The sequence below is a fragment of the Chiloscyllium plagiosum genome, chromosome 13 (genome assembly GCF_004010195.1).
Source record: "Chiloscyllium plagiosum isolate BGI_BamShark_2017 chromosome 13, ASM401019v2, whole genome shotgun sequence".
Lineage (NCBI taxonomy): Eukaryota > Metazoa > Chordata > Chondrichthyes > Orectolobiformes > Hemiscylliidae > Chiloscyllium > Chiloscyllium plagiosum.
Window position 1 is genome coordinate 28,152,711 of NC_057722.1, and position 15,298 is coordinate 28,168,008.

At 40.5% G+C, this 15,298-nt stretch overlaps 1 protein-coding gene across 1 annotated transcript in view; it reads left to right on the forward strand.

The window, feature by feature from the left end:
• Positions 1 to 15,298, forward strand: part of LOC122556362 (serine/Arginine-related protein 53-like) — a 434,162-nt gene that overhangs the window by 162,730 nt on the left and 256,134 nt on the right. Inside the window, exon 3 of the mRNA XM_043702996.1 lies at positions 6,582 to 6,618. Coding sequence (XP_043558931.1) covers positions 6,582 to 6,618 — 37 coding nt within the window. The remainder of the gene's footprint in view (positions 1 to 6,581; positions 6,619 to 15,298) is intronic.

The window sequence follows — 15,298 nt, forward strand, 5'->3', positions numbered from 1 at the left end:
TTCTGTCTATGCCATGATGTTTAGATTGATTCTAATCTAAAAAGTGAGATAACTGAGTTTTACATAAATTCATGCAGTTTTTGAGCTCAGAGTTCTACATGAGTGTATGCAGTTTTTGAGCAAAGTACAATGTAACCCTGAAGTACAAATTCACCCCACAAAATATATGTGTGCATGTGGGTCTTTGTCTGTCTGTCTGGGTTGGGGGTTGTGAGTATGAGAAAGTGTGTGTATGTAGTGAGTGCAGAGTGTCTTAAGTCTGTGATGGGGTGCATGTGTGTGTGTCTGTAAGGGTGGGTGTCTATGTGCTCATCAGTGTGTATGTGTGTCCGTGTGTATAGGTGTGTGTGTGTGTGTGTAGGAGTATCCGTGTGTGTGTATAGTGCAATGGTGGTCACCTGTAATGTAACATGAACCCAAGGTCCCGGTTGAGGCCCTCCCTATGGGTACCGAACTTAGCTATCAACCTCTGCTCGGCCACTTTTCTCTGCTGCCTGTTCGAAGTCCACCTTGGAGGATGGTCACCTGAAGGTCCGAGGCTGAATGTCCTGGACCACTGAAGTGTTCCCCAGCTGGGAGGGAACCCTCCTGAATGTTGATTGTTGTGCAGTGCCCATTCATCCGTTGCCGTAGCCTTTGCTCGGTTTCCCCAATGTACCATGCCTCAGGGCATCCTTGCCTGCAACATATAAGATAGACAACATTGGCTGAGTCACATGAGTACCTGCCATGTACAAGGTGGGAGGTGTCACTACACATAATGGTGATATCTATGTCCACACTCTGACACGTCTTGCAGCCTCTACTGTGACAGGGTTGTGTGGAGTTGTCCTGGGCAACTTGCTACGAGCAACAGTCTGTTTGAGGTTTGGCGGTTGTTTAAAGGCAAGTAGTGGAGGTGTGGGGAAGGTCTTGGTGAGGTGCTCATCCTCATTGATGTGTTGTAGGTCACGAAGAATATGGCGTGATGTTTCAGCTCCTGGGAAATACTAAACAACGAAGGGTACCCTGTCGGTTGCAGCACGTGTCTGTCTCCTGAGGAGGTCATTACAGTTCCATAGAACATAGAAAAATACAGCGCAGTACAGGCCCTTTGGCCCTCGATGTTGCGCCGATCCAAGCCCACCTAACCTAAAACCTTCTTTTCTCTTGTGAAAACAGCCCCAAGTGCCTCAGTCTTTCCTCATACGATTTTCCTTTCATACCAGGCAACATCCTGGTAAACCTCCTCTGCACCCGTTCCAGTGCCTCCACATCCTTCCTATAGTATGGCGACCAAAACTGCACACAATATTCCAGATGCGGCCGCACCAGAGTCTTATACAACTGCATCATGACCTCAGGACTCCGGAACTCAATTCCTCTACCAATAAAAGCCAGTACGCCATATGCCTTCCTCACCGCACTATTTACCTGGGTGGCAACTTTCAGAGATCTGTGTACATGGACACCAAGATCCCTCTGCTCATCCACACTACCAAGTATCCGACCATTAGCCCAGTACCCCATCTTTTTGTTATTCTTCCCAAAGTGAATCACCTCACACTTAGCTACATTGAATTCCATTTGCCATCTTTCTGCCCAGCTCTGCAGCTTCTCTATATCCTGCTGTAACCTGCCACATCCTTCCTCACTGTCAACAACTCCTCCTTGCTGTGGCACGTCAGCACTGGCGATGAGTGGAGCATCGTACCCCGTTCTTGTGAAGGCATCCTTGAGTACTTCCAGGTGTCCGTCACGTTCCTCCTCATCTGAGCAGATCTCGTGTATGCGTAGGGCTTGTCCATAGGGGATGGCTGTTTTAATATGTTTTGGGTGGAAGCTGGAGAAGTGTAGCATTGTGAGGTTGTCTGTGGGTTTGCAATAGAGTGTGGTGCTGAGTTGTCCATCCTTAATGGAGACGCATGTTTCCAAGAATGAGACAGATAGTCGAGAGTAGTCCATGGTGAGTTTGATGGTGGGATGAAACTTGTTGATGTCACTGTGTTGTTTTATCAGTGACTCCTCGCCATGGGTCCAGAGGAAGAAAATGTCGTCGATGTACCTGGTGCACAATGTTGGTTGGAGATCCTGCATAGAGAAGAAGTCTTGTTCAAACCTGTGCATAAAAATGTTGGCCTATTGTGGTGCAAATTTGGTCCCCAATGGCTGTTCTGTGTGTCTGGATGAAGAACTGGTTGTCAAAGGTGAAGACGTTGTGATCAAGGATAAAGCGGATGAGTTGTAGGATGGTGTTTGGAGATTGGCAGTTGTTGGTGTTGATTACTGAGGATGTTGCTGTGATGCCATCATTGTGGGGGATGCTGGTGTAGAGTGCGGAAACGTCCATTGTGACGAGGAATGTTCCCGGTTCGACTGATCCTTGGGTGCTGAGTTTCTGTAAGAAATCCGTAGTGTCACGATAGAAGCTGGAGATCCCCTGTACAATAGGTTTCAAGATGCCTTCCACATAGCCGGTGCGATTCTCGCATAGGGTCCCATTGCCCGACACGATGGGACATCCCGGTGTGTTGGCTTTGTGTACCTTTGGAAGGCAGTAGAAGTCTCGGGTGTGTTCTTTGATTGGATCAGCTGGTAGTTGCCTGTAGTGTTCCTGGTTGTTCAGTTGTCGCTCCACTTCCTTGCAGTAATCTGTTCTATTCTGAATGACAATGGCTCCTCCTTTATCTGCTGGTTTGATGACAATATTGTAATTGGTTTTTAGAGCCTGGATGGCATTGCGCTGTGAACGGGTGATGTTTTGCTCTACCTTGTGGGTACGGCTGATGAATCTGGCATTTTTATATTTCCTGATGGTTTGAGCATACATGTCAAGCCCAGGGCAGCGGCCCTCTGGTGGGGTCCAAATTGACACCTTCTTTGGTCGCTCCTCTACAGATCCCTGTGAAGACTGTTCCAGTTCATCAGTGGGCTCATTGGGATCATACATGCACACATATATTTTGTGGGGTGAATTTGTACTTGCCGGGTTACATTGTACTTTGCTCAAAAACTGCATGCATTCATGTAGAACTCTGAGCTCAAAAACTGCATGAATTTATGTAAAACTCCGTTATCTCACTTTTTAGATTAGAATCAATCTAAACATCATGGCATAGACAGAGAGCACAGGGGGCCAACACTTTGAACATATTGTCTAGCTATCACCATTGTTAACAGCTAAACCGAGAATGCAACTTTTCAAAAAAAAGTTTTGTGATTTACACATGAAAGAAGTGAAACTATCACTGTATTCTAACAGATGAAAGGCTTAACAGACAATCAATTTTTCAATGTATAATTTCAGTTACATCACACTGTAAATTGTTGCTATAAATTCTGTGTTAGGATTGAGCCTTCCACTATCACCTGATGAAGGAGCATCGCTCCGAAAGCTCGTGTGCTTCCAATTAAACCTGTTGGACTATAACCTGGTGTTGTGTGATTTTTAACTTTGTAGGTGAGAGTGGCAGTTTTTGACATCAAGGCTGCATTTGACTGAGTGTGGCATCAAGAGCCCTAGAAAAACTGGAATCAATAAGTGTCAGGGGCAAACTCTCGAGTGTTTGGAATCATTGCTCCTAGGAAGATGGTCTTGGTTGTTGGAGGTCAGTCATCACAGCACCAGGGCATCTCTGGGAGGAGCTCTTCAGGGTAATTTGGGCAGCATGGCTCACAGCGCCAGGGACCCAGGTTCAATTCCAGCCTTGGGCGACTGTCTTTGTGAAGTTTGCACATTCTCCCCGTCTCTGCATGGGTTTCCTCCGGGTGCTCCAGTTTCCTCCCACAGTCCAAAATTGTGCAGGTTAGGTGAATTGGTCATGCTAAATTAACCATAGAGTTAGGTGCATTAGTCAGGGGGAACAGGTTTGGGTGGGTTACTCTTCAGATGGTCATTGTGGACTAGTTGGGCCGAAGGGCCTGTTTCCACACTATAGGGAATCAAATCTAATCTTATATCCTTGGCCCAGTCATCACTGACCTTCTCTGCATCATTAGGTCACAAGTGGAGATGTTCACTAATGATGACACAATGTTCAGCAGCATTTATGACTCATCAGGTACGGAAGCAGTCCACATTCAAATTGAACAACATCTGGACAATATTAAGTCTTGGACTGAAAAATGGCAAGTAACAATTCATGCCACACAAATGTCAGGCAATGACCATCCCCAATAAGAGACAATCTAATCACCATCTCTTGACATTCAGTGATGCTACCATTACTGAATCCCACACTATCAACAGCTTTAGGATTGCCATTGTCCAGAAACTCAGCTGGCCTCAACATATAAATACAGTGGTTCTAAAAGCAGGTTCAGAGGCTAGGAATATTGTAGCAAGTAACTCACCTCCTGAGTTCCCAAAGCGTGTCCACAATCTGCAAGGCACAGTCAGGAGTGTGATGGAATACTCCCCACTTGTCTGGTGAGTACAGATCCAACAATAAAGAGACTTAACACCATCTATGACAAAGCAGCCAATTTAAATGGAACCATATCCAGAAATATCCACTCTCTCCACTTTCTACCTTGAGTAGCAGCAGTGTGTGTGATCTACAAATAGCACTGCAGAATTTCACCAAAGATCCTTTGACAGCATTTTCCAAACCCACAACTGCTTCCATCTAGAAGTACAAGACAGCAGACACATGAGAATGCCGCCACTGCAAGTTTCCCTCCAAACAAATCACAATCCTGACTTGGAAATATGTTGCTGTTCTCTTCACTGTTGCTGGGTCAAAATCCTAGCATTTCCTCCTGTTTTAAAAAATTCTCAAGGTCAGGTTCGTAGGAGAGTAGTCTGACACAGAACAAACGACCAAGAGGCGAGTCTGCTAGAATATGAGCATTTTATTCCCCGCAGCGTCGCCACAACCAGGTCTCATACTTACAACGGGTCTGGCTTATACTCACTCTACATGTTACCGGAACTGGGAGCCGTCAGTTCTCGTAGAGCGGTTGCCAACAACCCACGCTCGGCGGTTAAACGTAACCCCGGAGCAGACTCACCGAACTGGAGACTTTTCCAGCTGATATACTCTTTTCCAGATATAAACATTCATGTGAACAGCAGAGCAAGGCTAAAAAACACATTCCATTCTGGTTACATACAGATAAGAAGATTCACACGGGGAGGTGTGTAATAAGATTCACACGGGACTAAGCAACACCTCCATTCCGGTTAGATTCACACATGTATTGGGACATAATTTTTAACCGTTTCACCACACCTCCTTATCAGCATTGTGGTTTAACCTATAGCAAATGTACTGCAGTAGTTCAATAAGGCAGGTCACCACCATCTTCTGAATGGTTGGACAATAAATCCTTGCCAGCTAGTGACGCTCACACGAGAGCCTGAGGCCCTCTGAAGATGTTACCTAGTAAGGTAGCGAAACGTCTGGAAATGAAGTTTGCAGCTCAGCGAGCAAACCTACATCCAAGACCTCAACCTGAGCTACAAATCTTCTCAAAACTCGCTAAGTATTTAAAAAAAGAACGTCAGCTGACATTGTTGTCATATGTTGATTTTATTTCTCTGGGGTCAAATTTGAAAGTAAAGTCGAATACTCTTGGAGACCCAGAAACTTGCTGTTCCTTGCTTCTTCTTCAGGTACTTTCACTTGCTTGCAGGAGGCACAGACTGACTGGTTCACAATGTAGTAGGTCTTTGACTTGCTGGTTAAAAGCCCCAGCTTACACTCAGTTCACCAGTTATGAAACTATTAAGGGAAAGATGGGATCCTTTGTTAGGGAATGAAGTGTAACTCTCAACTAAAATTATTTCCCAAATCTAATTCTGGTTCAATTACAAGTGTACTGAAATGGAGGATATATTTGTTAAATAATCAACTGCAATCTTTACTATTTACCTGTTGCTATTTAGTAAACCTATTATGGGGTTTCTCACTCAGATTAGTTATTCTGCTGCTTTGCAGATTTTAGTAAATCGTAAAATAGAACACAAAGTATTGTGATGGAATCCGCAGTTTGTCATATTAATCGATTGTATGGGAGTTGTTGTTTATTCGTTTATGGGATGGGGGCATCTCTGCCTAAGTTTATAACTTCTCCATAAGTGCCATTGAGAAGGTTGTGGTGATCCATGTGGTGCAGGTTCACCCAAGGTATGATGTTGAAGGGAGTTTGAAGATTTTGACCCAGTAACAGTGGTGGAGTTGTGACTTGATTCCAGGTCAGGAGGTTGTGGGATGAGGAACTTGCAAGTGGAGGTATTCTTATAAATATGCTCTCCTTGTCCTTCTGGAACTAAAACTGACCCACCTCTAATGAAGTCATTGGCCTGAAATGTTAACTTTGCTTCTCTGCACAATGCTGCCTGACTTGCTGAGTTTTTCAACATTTTTGTCCTTATTCCAGATTCAAGTTTCAGTTTCAAATGTAAGAATTTTGTTTTGAAAATGGTATAATTATATAGTAGCATTAATGTGATAGTTTGCTGTTGTGATCATTTTTACTTAATAGGTAGCACAGTGCTCTAATTTTGAATTATGTTTAACACCTTAAAATTTAGATATTGGACTGGGCATTATATGGGATTGAGCAACAGTTATTTATAATTTTATTTTCTTTTTTAGAGATTCTGGCAGCATCAACGTAGGATTAGAACATCTGGTAAGTTTCATGATTATCTCCTGAATATTTGCATCATCTTTTGATATCTCTATTCTAATGAACACTTTTGAACAAGCTTTGAATACCTCGCACACTGAAAGTACACAATTTCCCAGAGGACCAGCCTTACTTTTCTTATGTGCTAGGCACTCTCACTTCCATTTATCTCTGCATTCCAAGGGAATTAATTTTTTTTGTTATAAATTATATCTTTTTGATGTGAAGATGAAATAGAATTGACTGAAACCCGTAGCATATAAGAGAAATTGTGTGGAGAGTACTGCAGTGTGTTCCTGATGGAAAAGATTGGCTATGTATTTTGTGTTATTTTATTTTTGATTCAGTGTTATGAATTGCAAAAAGAAGGATCAGTAAAGGCTATTCTGTAACAACAATTTTTAAATTAAAGCTGCGTAATATAATGCCACATTATATTAGTATATATTTTAACTTTGTTTGCTGTAGTGTTTTAACTTATTTAATCACTTTGTTGTGTCAAGTACTAGATCTTATCTGCCTTTACTTAAAACATACACTCCCATTTTTAACCAGGTGTCCATGCATTTATTTTCAAGAAGTATATTGATGCACTACATTTATGAGAGTCTGTTTCTGATGCTAGAGGCTGGGAAAATAATCCTGCTCTTTCGTCTCAATTGAAGTTAATTTTATATTTATCTCCTTTACTTCCTTTATATTGCAAGTATAAATATAAACTTCATGCATGACATAGCTCAGTTTTTTGATTTTTGCTTCACTGTGAAAGCAAATATTTTAATTATTAATCTATTCAGAATTCAAAATTCTAAGCCTGTAATCATTCTAATATTTTTGTCCTGAATTTTGCAATGCACCCGAGTCATCAGGGAACATAAGAGTCTAAATGTGAATGTTATAATTATCCAGGTTTCATGTGAACTATTTTGATTTGCATTTGTTTCTAAACTGTTAAGTTTGAGAATTATAGCTTAAAAATAAAGTCGTACTGTCAGCCTTGCCTCATTGGAGTCTTGCTCGCCTCAAACTCAAACGAAGAATATGGCTTCAAACTCCACTCAGACTTGACCACAAAATCCAAGTTGAGTCTTTAGTACTGATGGAGGTTTTTCATTCTCAGAGATTTCATCTGTCATTTATTAACATTCCCAAGATGATACTTGTAACAGATCAGGTGAGTTCTCCCCATATGCTGGCCAACATTTTGTTTTAGCCAACAACACTGAAACAGATTGTCTGCTGATTTATTGCAGTTTGGGTCTTTGCATGTACAAATTGACTATTCTACTTCCAGACATGGTTGGTGTGTTGACACTTCAAAAGTATTTATTTGGCTGCAAAATATTTTGGAATGTATTAATGGATGTACATGATATATATACCTATGAGTACAAGTTATTTGTTTTCCTCTTTCTTTAACACAATGTTTGAGAATTAATTATAGAATTATCAGATGGTAAGAAATCTGGCCCATCTCGCAAGTTCTTCGTTTTTCACGTTTCTGACTTAACCACACAATGTATGGGAATTATTAGATGCTGAAAATTTTGGCCCATTTTTGTACCTCCATCTAGAAGAAAATACTTGCATCTGCTTCATGGCAATGAATTGTTTAAGAAATCTAAGAACTTCACCTTTCCTGACCTTCCCAGAAGACCATTCCAATTTCTGATTTTTTTTAATGTACTGAATTTTTTCTTACATCTCTCTCAAGTTTACCTATTCTTCCTCCTTCTGGTATCTTGTTGAACCTTGAGATGTATCTGGAATAATTTTGACTATGCCTTTGTCTTCAGAAGCCTTTGTAACGCCACTTCTCAGTCACGTGCTTTCATGCAAAAGAGACCTTGTTTTTCCAATAGTTTCTCCTATTCAATTTTTTAATGTTTTGCTTAGTACTGCATCTGTAATTCCAATGTTTTCACATATTTTGGTGCATTAACTGAAAATGATACACAAAGATATTTCTGGTCAGCTGGCCTGACTGGAAGAATGCTTTATTGTTGTACTAATTAATGGAAGATATGCTAGATTTTAGTTACTCTTTGCCTGTATAATTAGTTTTGAAATTCTTTGATTTCCTGAATGATTTGTAGTCAATCCTTTCCCATTCTTTGTAGGTTTAGGTATTTTTCTTTGACTATTGATTATCTTTTGATCTAATTAGTTTTGTTTTAAGTTTACTGTTCTTAAACTTAAGTAATTTTGACCAGATGGATATGCATTCTTAAATCCTCTGTCCCTTTGTGATTCTTCATTCATGATGTTATATGATTAATTCTGCCTTTTTGACGGTTTATTAAAGTTGACTGATGGTAAGACTAACAAAATATATAAAAAAGGAAAATAAATAATTGTATAAAATATTTAAGGATGAGAGGGCAGGTGATGTGATGTATTTGTGGAACAAACATGCTCCTGGACGCCAGTGTGAACCAGGGCTGATATGTCTGCAGTAGGTGTTTGCATTTTGAGTGACTTTGGCTCAGTTTTAGAGCTAGAAGCTGAACTACAGGCACTGAGATACATCAGAGAAGTGGAAGATTACTTGGATATATTAGTCCAGACCGTAAACACTCCTCCTAATTTGGTCATCAGCTTGTTTGGATGAGAATGAAGGGTGAGTGAGCTAATTGATCATGGCCCCTTAGTAAAAGAAGTCATTCAATGGGTGGGGAGGGAGCAGCAAAAACGATTGCAGAGGTAATAGCAAGCAAGATAATGAATAAAACTATAATCTTTTTTCCTGCAAGGCACAAGAGTTCAGAAGTATATGTTGCCTGCCTAGTGTCCGTGTTCAGGACATCTGTTCAGGCCTGGAGACAAATTTACAGTGAGAAGGATCCAATCATCATGGTCCATGTTGATACCGAAGACATGGACAGGTCAAGGAAAGATGTTCTCCACAGAAGTGGGAGTAAATTTAGAAGCAGACCCTACTGAGATAAATTCAAATTGGTGTCGAAATGAATGTATGGCTCAAAGACTGGTGTGGATGAAGTAGGTGCCAATTTGTGGGACACTGCTGGAAACAGGACTGGGGAAAATGTGGACCGTGTCACTGGAATGGTCCACACCTGAACCATGCTGGACTGATGTTCTATTGAGTAGCAAAACTAGGGAAATAGAGACCTTATTAATCAACATAAAATAGACAGGGTATCAATTTCGGTAGTATGTGGTAAATTTGCAAGTAGAGGCAAGGAAGGAGAGAAGGGTATTTTGATGTGAAATGATGAACAGACCATAAGAATTCTAAAACAAGCCTGAGTCCATCTGAAGAATCATTGAATGGAAGAACTACTATCGCCTACAGACACTAAGGTGCAATCATTACAAAAAGCAAATAGGACTGAGAGAAAATAACTTTCCAGCTTGCAGTTGGTTCTTTTGATCTTTGGAATTTTGTTTGCCCTGTCTGTATTATTTCTCAATCCATCATATTTGTGCTAAACCACTTGTCTTTGGCTGTCTTAATTGTGATTTAGTGTGTGTATTTGGGATATTTGAAACTGTATCGATTAGGTTACATAGTATTAGGTTAGAAAGCCTTTCTCTACTCTTCTAAATGTTATGTGTGTGACAGTAGATAGTGATTTTTCTGATACTGATTAAACATGGTGTCAATTCTTTCTGTTCTGAGTAGTAGTCAATCATGGAAATTCATCATTTTGTTTGACTCTCATAATTTATATATTTTACATAAATTCTTCACATCAGCTGGGAGGACAAATATCAGTGTCCTTCAAAGAGCCCACAGCACCAGCATGGAGGACGTCATGGTCTCCGCAGGGCCAGCCACATGCTCAGGATGCCTGAATTTTTTGATTCGATTTGATTTTACTTTATTATTGTCACATATTCCTAGGGACAGTGAAAAGTATTGTTTTGGATGCAGTACGGGCAGATCATACCATACAAAGTTCATTAGGGTAATGAGTGAAAAATACAATGTTGTGGCTGCAGAGAAGGTACAGAAAGAACAAGATCAAACATTAAATTTAAAATTTGAGAGGGAACACTGTTCAACAACAGTGATCAAGGTCAGCCATGATTCCAATTGCCAAAGCAAATCATTTTCATCCAGCTCGACGAATAGACATGTATGAGAGGAGCTCAAAGGAAGCGTTTCAGAGACTCGTGGAAGCTTCCCCACAAGAAATGCAACATAGATATCAATGTGTGGGAGACTCTTATTCAGTAGAAACTGACTTGGAGGAAGCACATGAAGGAACACAATTCTTTGAGAATACCAAAGTTAGAATTAGGCTTATTGTCATGTGCACTCAAGTTACAAAAGAACAGGAGTGCGGTGAAAAGTGTACAGTGTTGCGAACACACAGTGCCATCTTAGGTACAAAGTACCTAGGCACAAAAAAAAGAGAAAATTAAGAAAAAAAGTTACACTGTATTACAGATATACATGGTATGAGTCAGAACAATAAGAAATAAAGCTAAAGAGGTAGACATTACAGTCTATCTATAAAGGCTTTCATGTGGTCTGACTGAGCTTCACTGGTTCCCAATAAGTAGCCATCTTCACTCTGGGACTGTAATGTAGATCACAGCAAGAAGTTTTTAATGTTTTCAATAAATAGTAAACTTGAGGATTGGGAGGATTTCAGGATTCACTAACAGACGACTAAGACAGATAAAAGGGAAAAATGAGCACAAAAGTAGACCAGTTAAAAAGAGTGAGCTGACATTTCTAAAGTTATATAAGTGAAGCAAGATGAGTTAAGGGAGGTGAAATTATACTGGGCATTAAGGAGATAACAAAGTGAACTCTTGAACTAAAACTTTATATCTGCCATCATAATAGAGATACAAGAAATCTATGGTCAACCGGGCATCTAATGAGAATGAATAACATGAGGAAATCAGTCTAAGTAAGGAATTAGAGCTGCAGGATTTCTTATAGTTAAGTGGCCTTGTCAACTGGAGGTGATAATATACGGGGGAAGATTACAAAGAAGGCCATTGAAAAGAGAGGATGTTTTAATTTTGATCTTTAAAAGTTCATCAGGTTTTAGGAAGGTTCCCAAGGCTTGGAAAATAGCAACCATTAAAAAAGGAAGAATGAGAGGAAATGGGAAACTATAGGCCAGTTAGCCTAGCACTAATAATTGGCTAAATGATAGAATCTGTTGGATGTATGATATAAGGCATTTAGGAAATCATTGTATGATTAAGCAATGTGAACATGTATTTATGCACAACATTAGGACTGGTGGGATTGTGGGGTAACTTATTAGTGCAGATTGACGAGAGTTGGAGTAAATGGGAATTTTCACATTGGCAAACTGTAATTCATGGAATATTATAAATATCAGTATTTGCACCATGGAGATAGTAAGGACTACAGATGCTGGATGTCAGGAGTCAATAAAATATGGAGCTGGAAAGGCACAGCAGGTCAGGCAGCATTGGAGGAGCAGGAAGGTTGATGTTTCGGGTCAGGACCCTTCATCAGTATTTGGACCACAATTGTTGTTAACCTGTATTAATTATTTAGATTAGTGGATGTTGATTAGCATATCCGAGTTTGTAAGTGATCCAGAGTTAAGTGGAACTGCAAGCTGTGAGCAAGACATGGGAGTCTGCAGGGAATTATAGACAGGTTCGTTAAAGTGGAGAAGAATATGATAGATGGAATAGAATGGAAACAGAGTTGCACTTTGAGTATACAGAATATTTGTAAGGGGCCTGTATATCCTCATGTATGAATCTCAAAATTAGCATGGAAGCAGTCAGAAGAGCAATTCATATTTTTTATTAGCACATTTCACAAACGTCAGAAGTCTAAAACTCCATCTTACAGCCAATAAAGTACTTTGAAATGTAGGCACTACTGTATTATAGGAAATGCGTAGCCAGTGGGCACTGCTGTAATGTAGGAAATGCATAGCCAGTGGGCATTGCTGTAATGTAGGAAATGTGCAGCCAATAGGCACTGCTGTAATGTAGGAAATGCGTAGCCAATAGGCACCCACCCTCCCATCCTGGCACCTTCCCCTGCCACCGCAGGAATTGCAAAACCTGCGCCTACACCACCTCCCTCACCTCCATCCCAGGCCCTAAAGGAGCCTTCCACATCCATCAAAGTTTTACCTGCACATCCACCAATGTCATTTATTGTATCCGTTGCTCCCGATGTGGTCTCCTCTACATTGGGGACACTGGACCCCTCCTAACAGAGCGCTTTAGGGAACATCTGTAGGACACCCGCACCAATCAACCACACCGCCCTGTGGCCCAACATTTCAACTCCCCCTCCTACTCTGGCGAGGACGTGGAGGTCCTGGGCCTCCTTCACCACTGCCCCCTCACCACCCGACGCCTGGAGGAAGAGCGCCTCATCTTCCGCCTCGGAACACTTCAACCCTAGGGCATCAATGTGGACTTCAACAGTTTCCTCATTTTCCCTTCCCCCACCTCACCCCAGTTCCAAACTTCCAGCTCAGCACTATCCCCATGACTTGTCCTACCTGCCTATCTTCTTTTCCACCTATCCACTCCACCCTCCCCCTAATCTATCACCTTCATCCCCTCCCCCACTCACCTATTGTACTCTATGCTACTTTCTCCCCACCCCACCCTCCTCTCATTTATCTCTCCACCCTTCAGGCTCTCTGCCCGTATTCCTGATGAAGGGCTTTTGCCCGAAACGTCGATTTTACTGCTCCTCGGATGCTGCCTGAACTGCTGTGCTTTTGCAGCACCACTCTAATCTAGACTTTGGTTTCCAGCATCTGCAGTCATTGTTTTACCCACTGCTGTAATGTAGGAAATGCGTCGCCAGTTTGCTTCAGCAAACTTTCACAAACAACAATGTGATAATGAATAGATCATCTGCTTTCTGTAATGATGATTGGGGGATGAATATTGGCCAGGGCATCAGGGATAAATTCATTTCGTAGGATATTTCATATTGATGGGGCCTTAGCTCCTCGGATGCTGCCTGAACTGCTGTGCTCTTTCAGCACCACAAATCCAGAATCTGGTTTCCAGCGTCTGCAGTCGTTTTTACCTTAGTTTAATGTCTCATCTGAAAGTGCCTTCAATATTGCAGTGGTCCCTTGGTTCTCTACTGAAAGTCTGTCTTGATCTTTGAGTTGAGTCATAAAGTTGGATTTGAAGCCAGAACCTTGTGATTCAGAGGCAAGAGTGCTACCTACTGAGCAACAGCTGATGTAAGGAATTGGAATCGAAGAGTAAAGAGAAGTTGTCTCATCATTATGCAGAGCATTGTTGAGGGCACAGCTGAAATAGCATGTGCAGTTTTGATATCTTTTGCAAAAGAAAGCCACAGTTGAGATGAAGTGCAACATGATTCTTGGATTGAGGGTATTGTCCCATGATAAGCAATTTATGTTCCCCAGAGTGCATGTTTCTGGGTATCAGCAAGTACAGTAATAATTGTGATATTATATATAATCTTTTTGAATTCTAGAATTTCTGTATAATTAGAATTCTGTAGGATGATGCCAGAACTGGAGGCAGTTATGACATTAATAACGACAATATAGTAAGAGCGTCAAAACCGTGCAAAATCTTGAAAAGAAAATGAATGCAATACACCAAAGTATAGTATCTTTTCAAATGACAGAGTTGACAGAGTTTGTCAGAAGTAGCTAGGAGATAAAGAAGAATTGAGCCTACAAAATACAAACTTTATGTTAACTACACTGATTAGAAATCTCTACCATGAAAGAGACTCCATGATAATATTGGGTATATATTGTAAGCCACATAAATTGGCATGAGAAGTTGAATAATTAATTGCCTGAAGAGAGAATGTTTTAATGAAGAAAGGATGAATTAGTGCCTGTGCGCAACTACAGCATAGGTAAATCAATAAGTGTAAACAACACAAAGTTTTACACAAGTACCAAGAGAACCATTGATTACAAGAGCTTATTGCATAGATTGTAAAAAGCACTCGAATCTGATAAGGTGAAGAAGACTCTAGTTAGTAGGCAATTTTCATAACTAGAAAATAGTATGAAAATGGAGTTTAGCGTGTTAGCTATAACAAGGCAGTACAAAGTGCTAAATTATTTTATTAATGTCAAAGATGTATTCATATACTAGTTATTATTTAATGCGATTTTATCATTTGGAAAGATAGAAAAGGGATTGGGTATTGAAATTTAATCTGTTAGAGCATTTGTCAATAGATTTTTAATACGGTTACTTCATCGTTATGTGATTTCAGAGTTTCCTAACCATGAGCATTAGTGATGACTCACATAGGTGAACTACAGCTCCAGCATTTAAAAGGATATTCCAAGCATGCAGTTTAATGGAGTTTGTGATTAGTCGAAGCCTAGAAAACCTATGAAGCTCAATTAAATTATAATATATCAAATATTGTTGCAATTGAACAGGATATTAAAATTGACAACTCAAAATACATGCTGAAGTTTGTGTGGAATTTGTTAAGTTGGAAACAGCCTTCTGAGAAGCTGTCAGTTTTTTCAGTTTTAATCCCCATGCATCCACCCTTTAGTGATTCCCAGGTTTGTATTTTGCGTTATACTAAAGTTTGTTTTTTGTAGTTAACTCAATGGATATCGGGGATATGAGCATGTATCCAATTTTAGTGCAAGGACTGCACTAAACACTATATAGGATACCATGCAAGGACTGCACTAAACACTATATAGGACAAACAGGAAGA